Source organism: Gopherus evgoodei, chromosome 3 (assembly GCF_007399415.2).
Source record: "Gopherus evgoodei ecotype Sinaloan lineage chromosome 3, rGopEvg1_v1.p, whole genome shotgun sequence".
In the NCBI taxonomy this organism is placed as follows: domain Eukaryota; kingdom Metazoa; phylum Chordata; order Testudines; family Testudinidae; genus Gopherus; species Gopherus evgoodei.
This window is the reverse complement of record NC_044324.1, coordinates 14,176,040-14,195,677: the sequence shown is the minus strand read 5'-3', so window position 1 is coordinate 14,195,677 and position 19,638 is coordinate 14,176,040. Positions and strand designations below refer to the sequence as shown.

The 19,638-nt window shown below is 49.8% G+C and overlaps 1 protein-coding gene across 7 annotated transcripts in view; it reads left to right on the top strand.

Moving 5' to 3' along the window:
• Window positions 1-19,638, top strand: part of EFR3B (EFR3 homolog B) — a 152,249-nt gene that overhangs the window by 85,029 nt on the left and 47,582 nt on the right. For 5 of the 7 annotated variants that reach the window (XM_030555132.1, XM_030555128.1, XM_030555129.1 and 2 more), the window contains exon 4: window positions 9,733-9,884. In XM_030555132.1, coding sequence (XP_030410992.1) covers window positions 9,733-9,884 — 152 coding nt within the window. Of the gene's footprint in view, window positions 1-7,953; window positions 8,012-9,732; window positions 9,885-19,638 lie in introns of those variants that run through there. The other 2 variants (XM_030555133.1, XM_030555134.1) reach the window with 2 other exon arrangements.

Genomic DNA, 19,638 nt, shown 5'->3' with positions numbered 1-19,638 from the left:
TCACGCTCAGGGGAGGAGGCGGAGGTGAGCTGGAGTAGGGAGGGCAGGGCGGGAGCTGCCAATGGGTGCTGAGCACCCACCAATTTTTCCCCGTGGGTGCTCCAGCCCTGGAGCATTGAGTTGCACCAAGCTCAAAGTACCCATTCATCCATGCCTGTGGATTTCCAAAGCACTTATCCCTGTAGTAGCTAGAAGCCCTAAGAGGCTTGCAACAGCTGCTGCTTATCCAAAGTCATCCACAGCAGTGAGGGGCAGGACTGAAAAACACATCTGATTCCTGCCCACCATTGCTAGAGCACTGTGCTTAGACAGGCTCGAGGATTTTGTGGGTCGGTGGATGATTTGATGCTGGGTTACACCACAGGCTCTTAACGGCTTAATTTTTCATACCAAGTGTCTGAGCTGTTAGAACCTTCCCCACCTCAACTCTTGCTGCAGGAGTGGAGCCCTGCTGGCCTGTTGCTGTTAGCCCTGGTGACCGGTTTCTGTCAGTTACTTTTCCAAGACTCTGCTTAGGGAAAAGGCTACAAGTAACTTTTAATTTTTTTTAAATGAAACCTGAGTCTCCTCATTTCTGGTGTATCCTGAATCATGGGCCCTTGTGGCCTTTGTAGGGTCCGAGGTCAGACGGGACCATTGTGATCATCCAGTCTGCCCTCCTGCGTAACACAGGCCGGAGAACTGCCCTGAATTAATCCCTGTTTGAATTATGTTTTAGAAAAACATACAATCCTGGTTTTAAAAAAATGCCAGTGATGGAGAATCCCCCAGTTGTTGCAATGGTTAATTACCCTCGCTGTTAAAAATGCACACCTTATTTTTAGTCTGAAGCTTCAGCTTCCAGCCATTAGATCTTGTTACGCCTCTTAAAGAACCCTCTGTTATCAAATTTCTGTTCCACATGTATGTACTTATAGACTTAACCTTCTCTTTGTTTAGCTAAATAGATAGGCTCAAGGAGTTCAATACTTTAAGGCATTTTCTAATTCTTTAATTGTTCATGGAGCCCAAAGTCCGACTGTCTCTGTTGAGCCCATTCCTTTTCCCATGCGCCTCTGTGCAGATGGAGTTCCATCAGACTGTACCCCTGGCTGTGGACAGAGGGGCCCAGCCAGCTCAGAAGGGATACAGGCAATCTTGGAGCAGCGGCTCCTTCAGAGGGTGACGAAGCCTCCAGGGAAGATGAACTCCCCCTGCTATTGGTGGACCAAGACAGGTGGGGGTTTGCTGATGGGTACATTCCTCATGAATCACACCAAACCACACTGCCCCTTTGGCTGTCCACTATATACGTAAATGGTCATCAAAATCACTGCTTAATAAAGCCATCGGGACGGCTTCTCCACCTCCTGGCTATTAGGTCACCATCCACCACTTTGCAAAGTGCGTAAGGGAGGAGCACAGGCAGTATTTTTTGCTCACTTTGCACTGGCAGCAGGTGTTGATCACACACCAGGACTTCCCAAGTCCCATTTGGCCCTCTGGGCCACCGTTGTGTTCAGTTGTCCCCAATTTGCTTTTCACATAACCATTCTACTAGCAGGAGAGTTGTAAGCAAGATGCAAGAGGTAATTCTTCCACTCTGCTCAGCACTGATACCTCAGCTGGGGCACTATGTCCCGTTCTGGGTGCCACGTTTCAGGAAAGATGTGCACAAATTGGACAGAGTCCAGAGGAGAGCAACAAAAACGATAAAAGGTCCAGGAAACCTATGAGGGAAGATTAAAAAAAAATTGGATTTGTTTAGACTGGAGAATAGAAGACCGAGAGGGGATGTGATAAGTCTTCGAGAGCGTAAAAGGTTGTTATAAAGAGAAGTGTGATAAATTGTTCTCCTTTATCCTCTGAGGATCGGACAAGAAGTGATGGGCTTAAACTGCAGCAAGGGAAGTTTAGATTGGACATTAGGAAAAACTTCCTAACGGTCAGGGTGGTTAAGCACTGGAATAAATTGCCTAGGGAGGTTGTGGAATCTCTGTCATTGGAGGTTTATAAGAACACGTTCGATAAATACCTGTCAGGGATGGTCTAGATAATACTTGGTCCTGCCTCAGTGCAGGGGATTGGACTAGATGATGTACTGAGGTCCCTTCCAGTCCTACATTTCTGTGGTTCTATGGTTGTAAGATTCCCCGCCAGGTACCAATTATTCCCTCGTTATAGAGCTCAGATTACCATTTCTTTCTGGGGCAATACAGAATGGGACCTGTTTAAGGAAGAGAAACTGTATTTCATTTGTTCCCTTTATGTTGCAATTTTTTTGGCTCAGCCAGTTGACTGGATTCTATGTTCTCTTTTTCCGTCTGTCTTTTATGTAGTGCCATGTCTGGGACTTGTGGTGTTTACAAACCTATCCCTTTGGTAGCAGAGCAGTTGCTAAGACTAGACAGATGCTCTGATTTAGAGTTGCCAAGTGCTGGAAGACTGCAGAAGGGATCGCTCTTTGAAATAATGGAGAGAGTCATTCTCTTTGTCTCGGGAACAAAGCCACGACTGACGAATGGATCTTAATGCCATGGTGCAGTGGGAAATTCAGTTTAGCTTTCATCCTCTGGGGAAGAGGAGGCAGAGAGGTGCTCCTGAGAAGTGAAAAAGTTGAAAAAAGCCTGCTGTGTGTGAGCTATCATGACTGACAAGACACCCCAAAGCTCTGCCTGATGGCTGCTAACGGGGCTCTGCATGCTACCCAGAAGAACGACTTGAAGAAAGTGTGACATCTGATGCCAGACTTTCTGGGCACTGTTTACCCCCTTTTCCCCCCTCCATGGTACAGGCATAGAATTGACTTGGTGCATCGGTTAATTCCCTGCAGAAGGGCAGATCTCAAGTCTTTCTCTAATCCCTGAAATCAAGCTCAGGTCATCACTAGTTGGAATTGACATGCTTCTTCAGACCAGCGTCGTGCTGTGACCTAAACTCAAAAGCAATGAATTGTCCGTTCAGAATAAACAGCCACGGGAGATCTTCAGAGTTGAGTTTGTGTTTGCTGATTTCCTGCCTTGTAAAATGAGGATATAGTCTTTTTATTTCAGAATCCTTCTGCAATGGTTGGTTATCTAGTAGCCCCGTGATGTGATCTGATCTGATCTGCTTGCACTTGTGTTTTTCCTTTTATAATCCTCTACAAATTGCTTATTTTTTGAACTCGCTGCAATAGAACCCAGCAGTTACTGGCAGGCAGCAGGTGTTGATCACACACCAGGACTTCCCAAGTCCCATTTGGCCCTCTGGGCCACCGTTGTGTTCAGTTGTCCCCAAAACAAACTTTCAAATACTGTAATCTGGTTCAGGACACCAATTTTTAAATACACACAGTTGGTCTCAGTCCCATTGGGTTCCACACCAGTGTGAATAGAAGTGTTTTCAATGGAGCGATACTGGTCTAATACTGGGGTAAGTGAGAGCAGAATCAGGCCTGGTACCAACTTGTCAAACACACACCTTCCTTATGTGCTGTTACCAGCACCCCATGTGCACCCTGATTCCGTGGCCTTGGCATTAGCACCAGAATCCACCCTTTTGCTGCAGAACTGAGAGGCAACTGCATGAACTAAGCCTGGCCCCCTTTGGGGAGCGCAGGACAGCAACGGGGTGTCTGTCTCTGTGGGGTAACTGGCTATCTACTTAGGGTGACCAGATGTCCCGATTTTATAGGGACAGTCTCGATTTTTGGGTCTTTTCTTATATAGGCTCCTATTACCCCCTGCCCCCTGTTCCAGTTGTTTCACACTTGCTGTCTGGTCCCCCTATAGCTACTGCAGTTTTCTCTTCTCTTCTTCCCCTGCAGATAGATGTCTGTAGCTGGCTTTGCATCTTGTATACAGTGTATCTTTCATTTACACCCCATCCACCCTTTTGGGGTGGAGGGGCCTTCCGCGGGTGTCTTATTAGCACAGAGGCATCTCAGACATGCTGCCTGCATTGCGGCTAATTGTCTCTGCTTGCAGACAGACCCGTTGTAGTGGGCGAATATCTCTGCTGCTGTGGCACTCCGTTGATCAGCAGTTCTGCGCTGGCACTTGGCACTAGCATGCGGACAGATTTTTACCGCTATGTAAATCTTTAATATTTCTGAAGGTAGAAGGTTAAAGTCTATTGAAGAGTAACTCATTTCTTCTGGCTGTGTGGGGCTCTCCGGCTCTTTCCTCTGCGTCTTTGGGTGTTGACAGTCAAGGCTGTGCAATACATTTCCTAGTTTCCTTTTACAAAGGGACTTGGTGCATTGACGTATTTAGTAGCTGATCGCCTGTTCACTCTGTCCGCTGTGTCTGAGGGTGCTTTTTTTTTTATCTGCATCATCTTAACATTCAGGCAGGACGGTGACCCATGCAAATAGAGCCTCCATCTGCAGATTATTTTCTGCTCGTACTAGAAATCTTTGCTTGGAGAGTCTCTTCCTTTGATGCTCGTAGCTTTTCCCCCTTACAGAGCGATATGGTCATTGGTGCATGTGACCAAGGCTACCAAATCTAGGATCTTTAAGGAGCCCGGACATGAAATGTATGTTAATTGTATTCTTGTATCCATGGTTGTCTTGGCTGCTCACTGGACTGCTTTGTGACACGCTCTATCCAGGTGGGACTCACTCGGCCAGCCTATGTCTTCCTTTCATGTGAACTCTTTCTAACTCTGAGTGAAATGGACTGGAGTTTCTTTTGTTTTTTACCCTCTTCTCCTCTCTGAAAACCAAGGCTAATCCCTGCTGAATGAAGAGAGCCTCTCTCTAGAATAATATGAGTAGTGCCCTCATCCCCAGATCCTGAGATACTTTACAAACATTAATTAAGGCAGGACACCCCTGGGAGGCCGGTAAATATTGTCCTTCCTCTTTGACTGGGGGGAGTGGGAGCTGAAGCACAGAGATGATAAAGGAGGATGCTCTTAGGAATCATGTTTTGTTATGGTCCTGCCCAGGGACACACTGAGATCAGGGCCCTGGCTAGGCGCTGTGCAGACCCAGCGTAGTACATAACCTTTGCCTCTGAAGAGCTTACGATGTAAATGGAGAGGCCAGACAAAGGCTGGGGGAAAGGGGTATAATAGATGTGATGGTACCATGAGTTGTTTGGGAGGTAGGTGGTTGGAGTTGGGAGGGGATTGGTTAAGCGGCAAGGGAAGGAGTGAGGAAGGTAGGAAGGGGCAGGTGTGGAGTGACGCAGCGGTGAAGATGCTGTGAAGGAGGAAGTGGGAGCAAACAGCCGATCAGCACCAGTCAAAACTGTAGCAAATCTCATCCGTGTCTGTGGCACTCGGTCTCGGCTGCTTCTGCAGCTGCTCCCTGGCTTCGTTCTCTGGCTGGCTCCTCCCAGCCCAGTTTCCTTTCCCCCATGCCTCACGGTTTGGGGGAAGGGGTGCACTGCAGGGATCCCCGCTGCTCAGCCGTGGCCTTGTGCTTAATGCTCCGGGACAAGAGCCAGGTGCTCTGGGAGCTCTTCTTGGCTCTTCCACGGGACTGCTCTGTGCATGTCCCAATCTGTAAAGTGAAGCCCCTAGGGGGGAGGGATAGCTCAGTGGTTTGAGCATTGGCCTGCTAAACCCAGGGGTTGCGAGTTCAATCCTTGAGGGGGCCACTTAGGGATCTGAGGCAAAAATTGGTCCTGCTAGTGAAGGCAGGGGGCTGGACTCAATGACCTTTCAAGGTCCCTTCCAGTTCTAGGAGATTGGTATATCTCCAATTATTACCTTTATTACCTTCTCCAGCGGGGTTGTAACTCAGGAGGCTGAGTGAATTCATACTTGTAAAGCCCTTTGGGATCCTGGTCAAAGTGTCATTATCTATACTGGGCAAGTCGCCCGGTTGGTGTAAATCAGGGTAACGCCGTTCAGAGCCGCATTGACGTACAGTAGCTGATGACCTGGCCCGAGATCACCCCCTGATCAGGAGCAGAGCTAGAAATAGAGACCACTGCATTTGTGAGGAGTATGCGGGGTTCCCATTTAAATGGGGCAGGCCTCATTTTTAACGTGGGGAGGTGGCCCAGCGGGCTCCTGGTCCAAATGGAACATGGCCCACCAGAGCCCACAGCCTCTGCTGGCATCAGAGGTGAGGCCCAGGCTGCGGGGGAAGAGGCAGAGAGTTAGTGGGGTGAACCCATCAGCAAACCCCCACCTGTCTCAGTCCACCAATAGCAGGGGGAGTTCATCTTCCCCGGAGGCTTCATCACCCTCCGAAGGAGCCGCTGCTCCGAGGTTGCCTGTATTCCTTCTTAGCTGGCTGGGCCCCTCTGTCCACAGCCCATCACTCACTCTTCCCTGAATGCCCAAGGGAGAGCTAAGGCGTTAACACCCTGTGGGCCAGGCCGTTAGGCCGCTCGCAGCCACACTGAGTGCATGGGCAGCACTGGCAGCAAGTCCCTGTGACCCTATTCTCCTTTCCTACGGTATGAGTAACTCCTGTTCAGGCTTAGGGGAGGAGCTCCTGTCCTGCTGCTGGGGAAGAGGAAGGGTGGCCCAGTGGTTAGGGCTGTAGCCTGGGGCTTCGGAGACCTAGGTTCAAGTCTCTGTGTTGCCAAAGACTCCTTGTATGACCTTAGGCAAGTCATTTAATTGCTCCGTGCTTCAGTTTCTCCATCTGTACAATGGAGATAACACCCTTCTCTGCCTCACGGGGGGCGTTGTGAGGATACTACAGTGATAGGAGCCATATAAGGACCATAGATAGCGAATGGGGCCTGCAGAGTCTAGCTTGGAGGTTGCACTGATCATTTCCGAGCACAGACGGCTTGAGAAGGTGCTTACGCTGGGAGACAGAAGATTGTCAGTGTGTGTGGGGTTTTTTTTTGTTTTTTTTTTAAATGATTTTAATCGAATCTGTGCTGCAGCACCTGATGCTAAACATCTGTTAGCTGAAGCCAGAGGAGCTGTGCAAAGAGCCAAATAATTCTCATGACGTGCTCAGGGGGGCAGGCGGCCTGCAAAATAGCATCCTGCCGGGCTGGGCCACTTATGTGAAAAGCAAGAGCCTTGGTACCAGCATCTGAGAGATGGAACAGGGATGCCCAGGGAGGTGGTAGTAATGCTTCTTGCTTACTGCAAAGCATGTTGCAGACGTTAGCCAACTCATCCTCCCAACAGCCCCAGAAGGCGAGGTAAACTAAGACCGAGAGGTGATGGGACTTGTCCCGGGCCACGCATGGGGGCTAGAGTCTGAGGCCGGCTTGGAAATTACAAACTCTCGACCCTGGGGCTTGTGCCCTCACCACTAGTCTGTCTGCTGCCAGGGGTCTGGGACTAGATCTGCCTTCCCTGTACATAAATCTTTCCAGGGGGCTGGCTGACTCTTTTGGTCAGCTCGTGGGATTTGAGTTGATTTCACTGGAGTCACTCAGCAGTCCAACAGCTATGTCTGGAAAGCCCAGCTTTGTTGGCCAGTCCCAGGTCTATTTGTCAGACCCGGGTCTGGCTGTGAAATAGCCACAGATCCTCAGCTGGTGTACACTGCCGCAGCTTCATGGATTTCAATGAAGTTACGCTGATTTATACCCGCTCAGGACCTGACTCTGTGTTGCTAGTGCCCTTTAATTTGGGGAAGGGAAATACATACATTTCTGGAGCAACCGACTGCTTCTACGATTGCAGAGTCCAAAGGCTGCTCGGCCTGTCTCTTTGTTGTATAACTAGCCAACAGGGAGGTATCCGAGACCAGAGCCCTCTGCAGCCTGCACGCACAGACACCTCCAGAGTCGCATCGAAACAACCAGCTTCAATTTGTCTTGGAAACCAAATGTGACAGAGAACAAATTCTGAAATTGGAACATAATCAGGCAGCCTGCCTGGTGGTGTGAGTCCAATAAAGATTCATACCCTGATGTTCACAGTGTCTCCTTCAGTCTCTTCTCTCCTGTTCAATATAGGAGCATTAGAAAAGCAATTTACTAAGTGACCTTAAAAGATCTGCTGTGACAACTCGCTGCAAACAGTCTGGTGAGGCATCGTTCTACTTCTCCCTCAGGTGTTCTTCCTGGGCTCAACCCCTGGAGCTGAGACGCACCTGCCATGCTCATTGACGTCAGTGAGTGGCGGGGGCCTGACCTTGGAGGGCATGCTGGTGGTGCAAGATGCCTGATGAGAGAGGGTGAACGCCACATGAGCCGTCAGAGCTGGGGGAGGGGCGTGGCCGGCAGTGCAAGGGATACTTTTACCCAGCTGTTTTCTGGAAAATCAGGGCTGCCTGGAGAGTTTTCTGGCTGCACGTGGATTGTGAGGGCAGCATTACAGATGACTTGTACAGCACGGTAGTGAAGTCCGCTTGCCTCATTACAAGTGGAGTAAGCTTTCTAACTGGAATAAGCTAAAGAGCTAGAAAACTCCCTTAAAGTGAAACACAAGGGGGTTGCACCCAGGTAGCTCAACTAAATCAGATTCCGAGCAGATTTATTCACTGCACACAAAATGCACTGACTAGGTTCATAGATTCAAGGCCAAGAGAGCCCCTTGTGATCCTGGAGTCTGACCTCTTCTCTATAAGACAGGCCAGAGATCATCCCCACAATAATTCCTTTCGAACTAGAGCATACTTTAAATTTAAAAAAAAAAAATCCAGTCTTGATTTAAGAATCGCCAAGTGATAGTGAATCTCTGCGACCCTTGGTAAGCTGTTCTAATGGGTAATTACCCTCCCTGTTATAAAATCTACGCCTTATTTCCAGTCAGAATATGTCTAGCTGCAACTTCCAGCCTTTGGATCATGTTAGACCTTTGTCGGCTACATTCCCTATCCTGAAGATTGTACAATTGAAGATGGAGAAGACGTGGGGCGAGTCATTAGTAGCATGACTAGTACCAGGCGATTGTTTCCTGCTGCTCTTAGCTGGGAGGTGGCAAATGGTCTTTCCTCCTCCAGCGAAGAGATCCTAGTCCAGCTGCCAGTGCTCGCAGACGTTCAGCTGGAGCAGGGCTCTGAGCCATCCCTGTGGGCGGTGGGACGTCTCCCAAAATGCTCCATCTCGCTATTGGGTTATGCTCCCTCCCCTGCCTCCTGTCGCGGGGCTCAGGATATTGCAAAAGACCAAAGAATCTGTGTCCCCATCTCCTCAGCTGTAAGGAGACGCTAAGCAGGAAGACCAAATCCAGAACTGGGTGGGTAGCTTTGGAAAACGCTGTTCAGAGTCTGTTGCTTGCCATCCTGGAGTCCCCTGGGCCTTGTGGGGCTGTTGTTATTCTAGAGAAATTAACCTGTAAAGATAATCATGGTTTTGCTTTACCGAGCATTTCTTCCTGCTGCTTATTTCCACCACGAGTCATCTTAACCCACAGTTTGCACCATTGCAATTATTTCCCCAGCAGCGTTTGGCAGAGTAACAGGCGCTGGGAGTAGATTAACCCTTTCAGAAGCAAATGGGGTGGTTGGATACAGATTCCCCGTAATACTGTAGTACTGCCTGGGCCAGATCCTCAGCTGGTGTAAATCAGCAGGGTTCCATTGGCAGCTGAGGACTGGGCCCTGTGCTACTGTAGCATCCAAAGATCTTCGTACGCAAGCATTAATGAATTCAACCGAGGATCTGATTCCCTGGCGATGTATTGTGCAGTAGGTCAATTTTAACCCTGCTTTACAGATGTGGAAACTGAGGCATTGAGGGGTGAAGCTAAGCTCAGGATTGGCACGGTGAGTCAGCAGCAGAGCTGCAGTTCGACCCCAGGGTTCCCTGAGGCCCAGTCCTCCCCTGCTCTAATCACTAGGCCTCCTTTCCTACAAGGTGAGTTACTTTTGCAATATGCCGTTTCCCTCAGGTACGTGTGCAATTGCCATGGAAGCCTTGGACCAGCTGCTAATGGCCTGTCACTGCCAAAGCATCAACCTGTTTGTGGAGAGCTTCCTGAAGATGGTGGCGAAGCTGCTGGAGTCAGAGAAGCCCAACCTGCAGATCCTGGGTACAAATTCTGTAAGTAGCAGCCTGGGTAAGGCCGAGCCTTTTGTCATATCTTCTCGTGCACAGTGGTTGTCTTCCCCCCACCCCATAGAAATTCCTTTGCAGTGTAGTGAGATCCTGGTTCGATTCCGCCCGTTCCAATACGCAGGGGCGCAAGAGGGTGTTTCCCCGGAGAGGGCCAGGTTCAAGCCTTGCCCAGATCACAAGTGGATCGTAATCTCATCCTTCTCTAGCCACATCTCTGAACCACCGTGTTTGTCGGAAAATCTCCTGTCGGGAGAGACTCAGGCCTGGAATACTGGTGTAAAGGGGGCTGCAGGCCAGGATGAAGGGGCATGAGTAGAGCTGGGGTGGGGGCAGAGCTCACGACGAGAATAGCAGAGGGGCTGTGGATCAGGATTGAGGGGCATCATCAGAGCTGTACAGGGAGCTCAGGACTGGGAAAGCAGTGAAAGTCCCTGCAGCTTACCTCACATAAACCTGGCAGCGGGGAATAGCTTGTTCTGTGTCCCGGAGATCAGTGAGAGAGAGAGAGTGTGTGTGTGTGTGTGTGTATGTGTGTGTGTGTAGTCAGAGGTGAGGGGCAGAGAAAGAGACCGAGGGGTGTAGAGTGAGACAGACAGGAAGGCAGAGAGCTGGAAGGGATCCAGTGCAGAGGTGGGAGAGACTGATGGAATAAGGGTAAGAGAGACCCAATGGGGTAATAGGGGAAGGGCAGGAGGAATAGGGTGTCAGGAGAAGATGAGATGGGGAAGGAACGGAATCGGTAGCAGAGAGGGGAGTGGAGACATGGGGAGAGAGCCAGTGAAAGCGGGAGGGTGATTGAGAGAAGTAGGGTTGAATTTAGGGGATGGAATGAATGAAGACGGGACAAAAAGGGAGGGAAGGGGCTGTATTCAGCATTAAGCCTTGTCCTGGATCTGGAGGACACCGAGGGGCCAGTGCCCAAAGCTCGTGGCCCTGCTCAAATGGACCTTAAATGGGGTGAGGGTTGGGTGTGTCCCCTGCTGTCGACCTGACAGCAGCCCCAGGGAAAACTTGGAGCCTGTATCAGTTCTGTTGCATTTTTGCCTTGCAAGTGGCGTCTGTGTGAGCGGGGTGGGTGTACTGGCAGAGGGGGAGACGTGGAGCGAGAAAGATGGTGCCTATTGGTGTTGACTTCAGTGGCTGGGATCGTGCAGTGTCAGAAAGGTGAAGGGGTCTTAAAGGGACATGGTGACTTAGTGCAAAGTTTGCAAAAGTGGCCACTCTTTTGGGATGCTCAATTCTTAGGAGCTTCTCCTAAGCCAGCTCGGGCCTGATAATCAGAGATGGGGGGGGCACCTGCAGCTGCCATTGCCTTCACTCAGGAAGTTGCTGCAATATTGCCAACCTCAGCATTTAAAAATCAGCAATCAGGTCCCTAGAAACCATGAGACTGAAAGAAAAAAACTATGTCTCCTTTCCTGTTTGAACTTTTAGGTCACATTCGGGGCACCTCTTCAAGCTTCTTTTTCTGAAACCCTATGAGCGAGAAACTTTTTTTTTTTAAAAAAGGGTGAGTTCGTGAGAGTTTCATGAAATAATGAGACTCCAGGAGTGGGGCTTTTAGGGGAAAACTCCCCCCAATCTAACAAGATTCATAATGCAGTCACAAGAGTTGGTAAGCTCGTTGATGGGTATCCAGCACCTCTAGAAATCAGGCTCAAGGTGTCTAAAGTTGGGCACCCAGAAATCCATGACCATGTGTGGCTCAGAAAGTCAGATTTAGCTAAAAAACATGCTGGATATAGTGAAGTGAGACCAGTTAGTCTCCTTGGCTGATTCACATGCTGCTGGTCTCATTTCACTACATCTAGAATGGTCAAGTGGATAAGATGCTGGGCTAGGACATCGGAGACCTGGCTTCTCTTCCCAGCTCTGCTACAGACTCCCTGCAGGACCCTGGCTGAGTCAATTCTCTGTGCCTCACTTTCCCCTTCTGTACAAAGGAGATAATAATACCCGCCTTGAATCGGGAAGAAGTTGCAGGGGACAGTGCTGCAGGGTGTGGCTTGACCGTGGTCCTCTTTCTTTAGACCCTCCTCTCCAAGCTCAGAAGAGCCCTTTGCCTGTGAAATCCTAGCTGAAGGGCTCTGCTGATTGCTGGTCTGTGTGGCCAGAGGCTGATCTTTCCCTTTATATTAAGCTGTGACAGTCCTAGACAAATCCCAGGCTGGGATTTTGTGCCCCGTGTAATGAGCTCTGGCACCTGAGCCCTGCAGGGAAATTGTTAGAGTTCCATCTCTCTGGACAAAGGCTGAACCATGGAAGGGAGTTGTACAAAGCAGATTCTTAACAGCAGCTTTTCATTCACTTCATAGATATGCAGAGAGCAACATGAGCTGAAGCAAGCCTAGCCCAGCTGCTAAGGCTCACTGCTCCGGGAGCTCCCTTCCTTCATCTTGTAGTTACAGGTTGCCGGCAGGGTCACAGCTGCAGGAACGAGCAGGACGGATGCTGGCATAGCAAGCCCAGCTGCCAGGATCAAGACTCCCTTCATTGGCTCAATCTGTTCTAGTAACTAGCAGGCACATCATGGGCAATACTACTTCTCCCCATCCTTAACGAGTATCGCCCAGTGCTGAGAGGTCCTGGGGTCTTTTCCTTTCTTTCCTTCTGACTAGCTGTGCAGCCTTGGCAGTCACAGCCTGTTTGTGCCTCAGTTTTCCCCTCTGTAGAGCAGGGATCATCTCGTTGCTTAGCCCTGCAAAGCGCTTGAAATCCTTGGACGAATATTGAACGCTCACCATGAACAATTTGGAACAGCAGTAAACTTCTTACAATCATGCTGGGTTTGTGTGCCAGTTTGTGAGCAGAGAAAGGGCTGAATTTACCCAGTGACTGCATTTGCAATAAATCATTTTCACCAGCTCAGTAATGTAACATTACCCCCATTCTACAGATGGGAAAACCAAGGCACAGAGTGGTGAAATGACTTCCTCCAAAATACACATGGCAGAAGTCCTGATTCCCATCCCCTGTTCTCACTACTACCCGGTGCTGCCTCCAGCTGTGTAACTGTTTGTAGGATGACTCTTCACATCTGCATTTGGTGGGACGATTGGAACCACTTATCAGTTGCTTCATTTCTCTGGCGCACTAGGTTTGTGTGACAATTAGGCTTCTGAGGACCTCTGGCTTGATGGCTTCAGCGTTGCTAGTTATAACCCTTTAGGCATTGGAGACCCTTGGCTTTCTCTGGCTCAGGCATGCAGGTGAGTGACTCTGTTTACCGCTCTCCTGTTTGAACTCTGGTGGATGCATCTCAAAGCTCCTGGCTTGAGACTTGCCCATGTAATAGGCCACCCTCTGGCTGGATGGGGAACTCTGCTCCTGGGTTACGGCCAGTGGCTGCATCCCAGCTGGCAGGCCGGACAGCCCTGAGTTGTGTTCTGCCTCTTTCTCGCCGCGGAACAGAACGTTCCCAAGAGCAGCATGGGTTATAAACATCACCGCATAAAAACCAGAGACAGAGTCAAATGCTTTCACACTCTGTTCTTCAACGATGTTCATTGCTCCAAATTGAAAGTGATGGGAAACTGCCATGGCGCATCCATCAGCAGAACTATTAATCCACAGACATCCGAGAAGCAAGATCATCGATCGGTCGGGCTAAGTTAGCAGAACGCTGCTGTCGGCAGGCTGGAGAGGCATTGCGGCACCATCTACTGTAATGACTCTGCCGTTAACCCACAGTCCTCAATAGCCGCTTGATTGGAATCATAGGATAGAATCATATTCTCCCAGTCATAAAGCGCATATCTGTTCAGGGAAAGGAGAATCTCCACTAGCTGTCTATGGCCTATGACACACAACTGAGCTGTTCTGGGTCCATCCAGTAGAAGGCAGTGGTCTCTCCCCCCCCCGCACCCCAGTTCATTCTGATATACTGTAATATAGAGCACTCTATGAACAGTAGTTACTTCTCATCCCTGCCTCCCTACCTTTGTGGCATCATTCTGCTGGCAGGAAAACCTAAACACAGAGGTTAAGTGTTTCACCTTAGGCTGCAGAAGGAGTCTGTGGCGGAGCTGGGATTAGAACTTGGAAGTTTCTGGTTCCCTGTCCGGTGCTCAAAGCACTCAGCAACACTGCCTCCCTAGGTCAAAATTGGACATCTGTCCAAACGCCCCTAACCGTTAGGAACTCTGATAAACCAGAGCCTGTATCCCAGGACCCAGGGCCCCATTGTGCTAGGGGCTGTACGGACACGCAGTAAAGTGACATTTCCTCCCCCCCAGAAGGTGGATGAGGCTTGGGGCTTGGAGGCAGAGATGAGGGGCCTACCAAGTGTGTTCATTGTACAGCAGCTGGCTGGAGTCTCTGCTCACCACCTGCACGGGTGTTGCGCAGGCCATGGGAGAGCCATGGAGGCAGAAGGGAAGTGAGAGGTGACAGACCTGTATTTCAGTTTGTGGCAGCAGCCACCTCCTCTCCTGGGCTGCCTGGAGTGTAGTGATTTTAATGGGAGCTGCTTTTTCAGGCTGGCTTGCATCCATGTGGGGGAGTAAATGTTAAGCTTGCCGAAGGATTGGAGGTGACAGTCGTCAGCTGCTGGGCTCCAGACATTTCATCCCAGTGCTCGCGCTGTGCTGATCAAAGCCTTCTCCGCACTCACTCAAGCCAATGGGGAGCTGTGGGCGAACGGGAGGCTCAGACCCCAAAGAAAACACAGGGCCTGTCTCAGTCCGGCTCCCCTGCCAGACGCAATGGGGACAGAGCAGCCTAGGATGGAGGGGCAGCCCTGCATGAGTCACTTGGTGGAAAGGAGCGGGTTTCTCAGCAGCTGAGCTGCCCTAGGGGAGAAAGCGGCCATCATCAGCCTTTTAAATGAGCTGGCCAGCCCCCGTAGGCGGGAGGCTGATTGTACCTGGGAAGCGTAGAATCGCTACTGGAGCATGGCCTTCGCAGCCCCGTTCCCTTCAGTTGATATAATGGTGGATTTCGAGGGTGCCTGTGATCGGTGATCAATTGGGAGAGTAAAGGGGAGCCATAGAGTCCAGTGAACATGAGGAATATTCATCCAGGCACAGTGGAAAAACATTGGGCTCAAGGGTAATTCACTGCTGCTGAGCGGGGATGGATTGTCATGCCTGCCAAGCGAAGGGTCAGAGGCTGCTCTTGGTTATGCCGGCTGCAGGCTTGGATGCTGCTCTCAGGCACTTTACTGTTAATCTGAATCCCTCCGTTAATGTTAATCTCAGTCCCAGTGCCAGCAGGCCCCCTGCCTCCTGTGCATCCCTTCCTGGCCTGGGGTTGCTCTGCAGCAGGCCAGCCTTAGTTTCCCCCTCTTCAGGGCACTTGTAAACGCCACACAGTCTCTCGTGGCTAACGCCAGCCCTGCCTGGGGATGGGTGAATAACAGAAATAATTCAAGAGATGAGGTGGGGGAGGTAATATCTTTCATTGGATCAACTTATCCAGGTCCAAATAAAGTCCAGCATAGCATCACACTTCACAGTCAGCTGTAATGCCTCCTGCCATGCCTCTTCTTGGGTCCCAGCCTGCTCTTCGTGAAGCTGTCGCCCCCAGCTGGTGTCTAGCCCTCTGCCTCTGGCTTCCCTTTCTCCCAGTTAGGGTCTCCTGCAGCAGCTTCCTCTTCCCCTCTGGCTCATCGTGGGGAACACCGGCCCTCCATCGGAGAGGCTGCTAATGAGGTACAGGTGGGTTGGATCAGTTCCCTCTTAAAGGGCCAGATCCACCCTGTGACACTCTCCATGGACTTCAGAGAAGTTGTTGGCGCAGCTGAGAGCAGAAATTGGACCTGAAGTCGTCTTTTGTGTCTACACAGATTAGAATCAGCATGTAGATCAGCTAGAAACCTCTCCTCTGACACAGCCCCGGGCCAGTGTGCCTCCGACCCAAGGAACGAGGGCCTGGGGAGAGGATCATGAAAGCTGTCCCTGCCCATTCATTCCTTGCCTGTTGTTGCTCCAGCAGTGCAGACCGTATGCAATAGCATTTCAGATTACGAAGCAGGACAGCCTTGAGGGAGAATTGTCTAGTGGTTAGAGCAGAGGACTGATGCTCACATGATGAGAGTTGTGCTTAGGTACTGGAATGCCTTAGGAATAATGATGGGTGCTGAGGATTTGGCTACTGCCTGGTTTGTGGTATTTCCCTGTGGTGTGTCCCCCTCTTCCCCGCCCCAGCAGTCAATTGCGTTGCTGGCAATGGACTCTTAATAATTTATCCCAACTATGTTCTGGTCTGACTTGAGGGGACCTTCTGCCTGCCATGTGGTGTTTTGCACTCCATAATTCAGAGGAATGCTCAGGACAATTTCTGCGGAGAACCTGTGGTGTGTTTGTGCTGGGAAATGGATAACGGTAATGAGATGCTTCCTCCCCTATCTGCTAAGGAGAAACTGTTTCAGGTGCATGCTTAATTAAAGGGTATTGTCACAAACAGTCCCTCCTGTCATGGAGCTAATGGTGGAGGCGGGAGGATGCTGTTTATAGACAGCCAGGCTGAGTCACGCCTGTGAAATCTCGCCTTCGAAATGTCTCCCCTTCGCTGAATCACGCGTTGCTAATCCCCAATACTGATCATTCTCACACGCCCCCCGGGGGGGGGGGTCGTTCCACATCTGTCTCGAATGTGCCCATCTCAAGGTGTCTAGCAGAGATATGTGCAAATCCTGTTATTACTGTATCCCTGAAGACATCCATTCACCCATGCAGATTCTGTACCCTTGGGGAGTTTCTGTAGTGTAGAAATCCAGCTCAGACACATGTAAAAGCCCCCCCACCCCCAGTCCTCTGACACGTGCCTGCATTCTCCTTAGCACATGGGCTTGCTGGCCAGGGGTATAGGTACCAACCCTTGTCCCAGCCTGCCCACTTTGCAGTGAGGGCATAGCGCTATAGCACGGTTGTGGTGCTTGTGTTCTGATAGTCCACCAGCGCTATCCCACAATTCCCAGGATCTGCGTGTTCCAGCCCTTCTAGATCCTGACTTCCAACTTGCCTCCTATGCACCTGAAGCAACTTGCCTCCTATGCACCTGAAGCAGCTCGCTGGTTGAAGTCCAGCTGCTTGGTGTTTATCCCCACGTGGACGGCTCTGCTTTGCACTAGGATGCTAGCGTACCTCTGCGTAAGCAGGTCTTCTCAGGACTCGGAGGTCCTAGGGTTCAGCAGAGACGTGGGGAGGTCCTGTTGTTAATTTTGTTGGGTTTCTATACTGAAATCTGCAATGGTGCTCAGAGCTATACATAAAGGCTTGAGCCTCCAGGAGCTTACAGTGGCATTCAGATGCGTGCATGAGACTTCCAATAGCTGTTGGGGGGAGTAACGTGAGTTTGGGGTGATGGGGGTGGAATCCTGCAGCGGTTTCTCAATACGGCCATCCTGTGAGATAGGGAAGGATCGTAATCCCACCCGCTCTACCTGCAGATGTTTATTTAAAAAACCTCATTGAAGTTAATTTCTGGAATTTTTAAGAGTTTAAGTCCTAAAAATTTTCCAGTGTCTGTCAAAACTGATGCTTTGATCTTTGGGTACCTGTCTCTGGCTTCTCCTGCTTTGGAGGACTTTGAAGTATGCGTGGCTGGCGCCAGCCCCACTCTGAGCCCAGAGACGCTGCTGGGTGTTTTCAGATATGCTTCAGCCTATGTACAGCAGAGAAAGAGCATCATTAAAAACCACAGGTTCCTCTGCGCTCACAATGGTTGGTTTGAGCCTGGGTCTCCGATCCAGTTAATCAGGGACTGTTAATGGCTGGTGGAGCCTTTCATCTACAGGTCACTAGCTCCAGTCCGTCTCAGGGCAGGCGGAGCACAAAGTGACTCTGCTCTGATGGCTGTCTACTGGAGTGAAATGCGCGGTTGGTCTGAGTCTAGTTCCTTATGGACAGATGTTGCCATCCCAATGGATTATGTGTATTAAGGTGGCATCCAGAAGCCCCTCCCCCGTCTGATCTGGGTCCTGTTGTGCTAGGTGCTGGCTAAACAGACAGAGGGAGACTGTCCCTGCTTTCAGACAGCTCAGACTGCAGTTGGCCTCACTTTGCAGCCCTGGCTGGCAGGCAGAGCAGAGGGGCCACAGATCAAGTGAGCCCTGGGGAATGTTCTCCTTTCTCAGCCCCCAGAGGAGGTCCCTGCAGGCCAGGAAGGAGGCAGATTGACAGGAGACGGGCATCATGCTGCCTGTATGTTGTACTCTGGAGTTTGTCAATCGGGCATCTTTTGGGAGCACTAAATGTCATCCTACTTTAAACAAACCTTCTCCCCGAAAAGGAGAGGCTGCTTCAGCCAGGAGATGCTGCAGCCAGCACTGCCGGTGCCAGCCGACATTGAAGGGAGCTTTAGGATTCTAGGGTGACAGTCACTGGAAACTAATTAAAGTCAATGTCTTCTGCTGGGATAACTAGCTCCTTCCTCGGTGGGGGGATGGGCAGGATACTCCCTCCCAGTTCTCTCACCCAGGGATCAAAGTCTTGTGCCATGTCGGCACCCGGATGTACAGTAAGCTAAGCAGGCGACTCCCTTCTTGTGCAGCCAGTGGTATAAGGTTCATTATATAACACTGCTGCTTTTCCTGGTAAATAATGGATGCATTTATAGGTTGAAAGTGGATCTCTTTTTTTTTTCTGGGAACAGTTCCCAATGCGGCTGAGCTGGCTTGTTGGATTGCACAAAGCCAGTCTTTCATTTCCCCCTTTGGATCTGACATTTTATTAAGAGAGCAAAAATCGTGCGCCCAGAGGTGAATCAGACCCTTCTGCCTGTGCAATGATTTGAACACCGAAGGTAAAATGTGCAGATGATAAACGACTCAAGATAGTTAAGTCCCAGGCAGACTGCAAAGAGCTACAAAAGGATCTCTCAAAACTGGGTAACAAAATGGCAGATGACATTCAGTGTTGGTAAATGCAAAGTAATGCACATTGGAAAACATAATCCCAACTAGACACATAAAATGATGGGGTCTAAATTAGTTGTTAGCACTCAAGAAAGAGATCTTGGAGTCATTGCGGATAGTTCTCTGAAAACAGCCACTCAATGTGCAGCGGCAGTCAAAAAAGCGAACAATGTTGGGAATCATTAGGAAAGGGATAGATAATCAGACCGAAAATATCATATTGCCTCTATATAAATCCATGATATGTGCAGATGTGGTCGCCTCATCTCAAAAAAGATATATTGGAATTGGAAAAGGTACAGAAAAGGGCAACAAAAATGATGAGGGGTATGGAACAGCTTCCATAGGAAGAGGGATTAATAAGACTGAGACTTTTCAGCTTGGGAAAAGGGAGATGTAATAGAGGTCTATAAAATCATGACTGATGTGGAGAAGGAAGTGTTATTTACTCCTTCTCATAACACAAGAACTAGAAGTCACCAAATGAAATTAATAGGCAGCAGGTTTAAAACAAACAAAATGAACTTATCTAACTCTTTTTTTTGAATCCCATTATATTTTTTCCACAAAACGCACAGTTAACCTGTGGAACTCCTTGCCAGAGGATGTTGTGAAGGCCAAGACATAACAGGGTTCAAAAAAGAACTAGATCAGTTCATGGAGGATAAGGCCATCAATGGCTATTAGCCAGGATGGGCAGAGATGGTGTCTCTAGCCTCTGTTCGTGAGAAGCTGGGAATGGGCAATGGGGAATGGATCACTTGATGATTCCCTGTTCCGTTCATTCCCTTTGAAGCACCTGGCATTGGCCATTGTTGGAAGACAGGATACTAGGCTAGATGGACCTTGGTCTGACCCAATATGGCTGTTCTTATTGAGTGG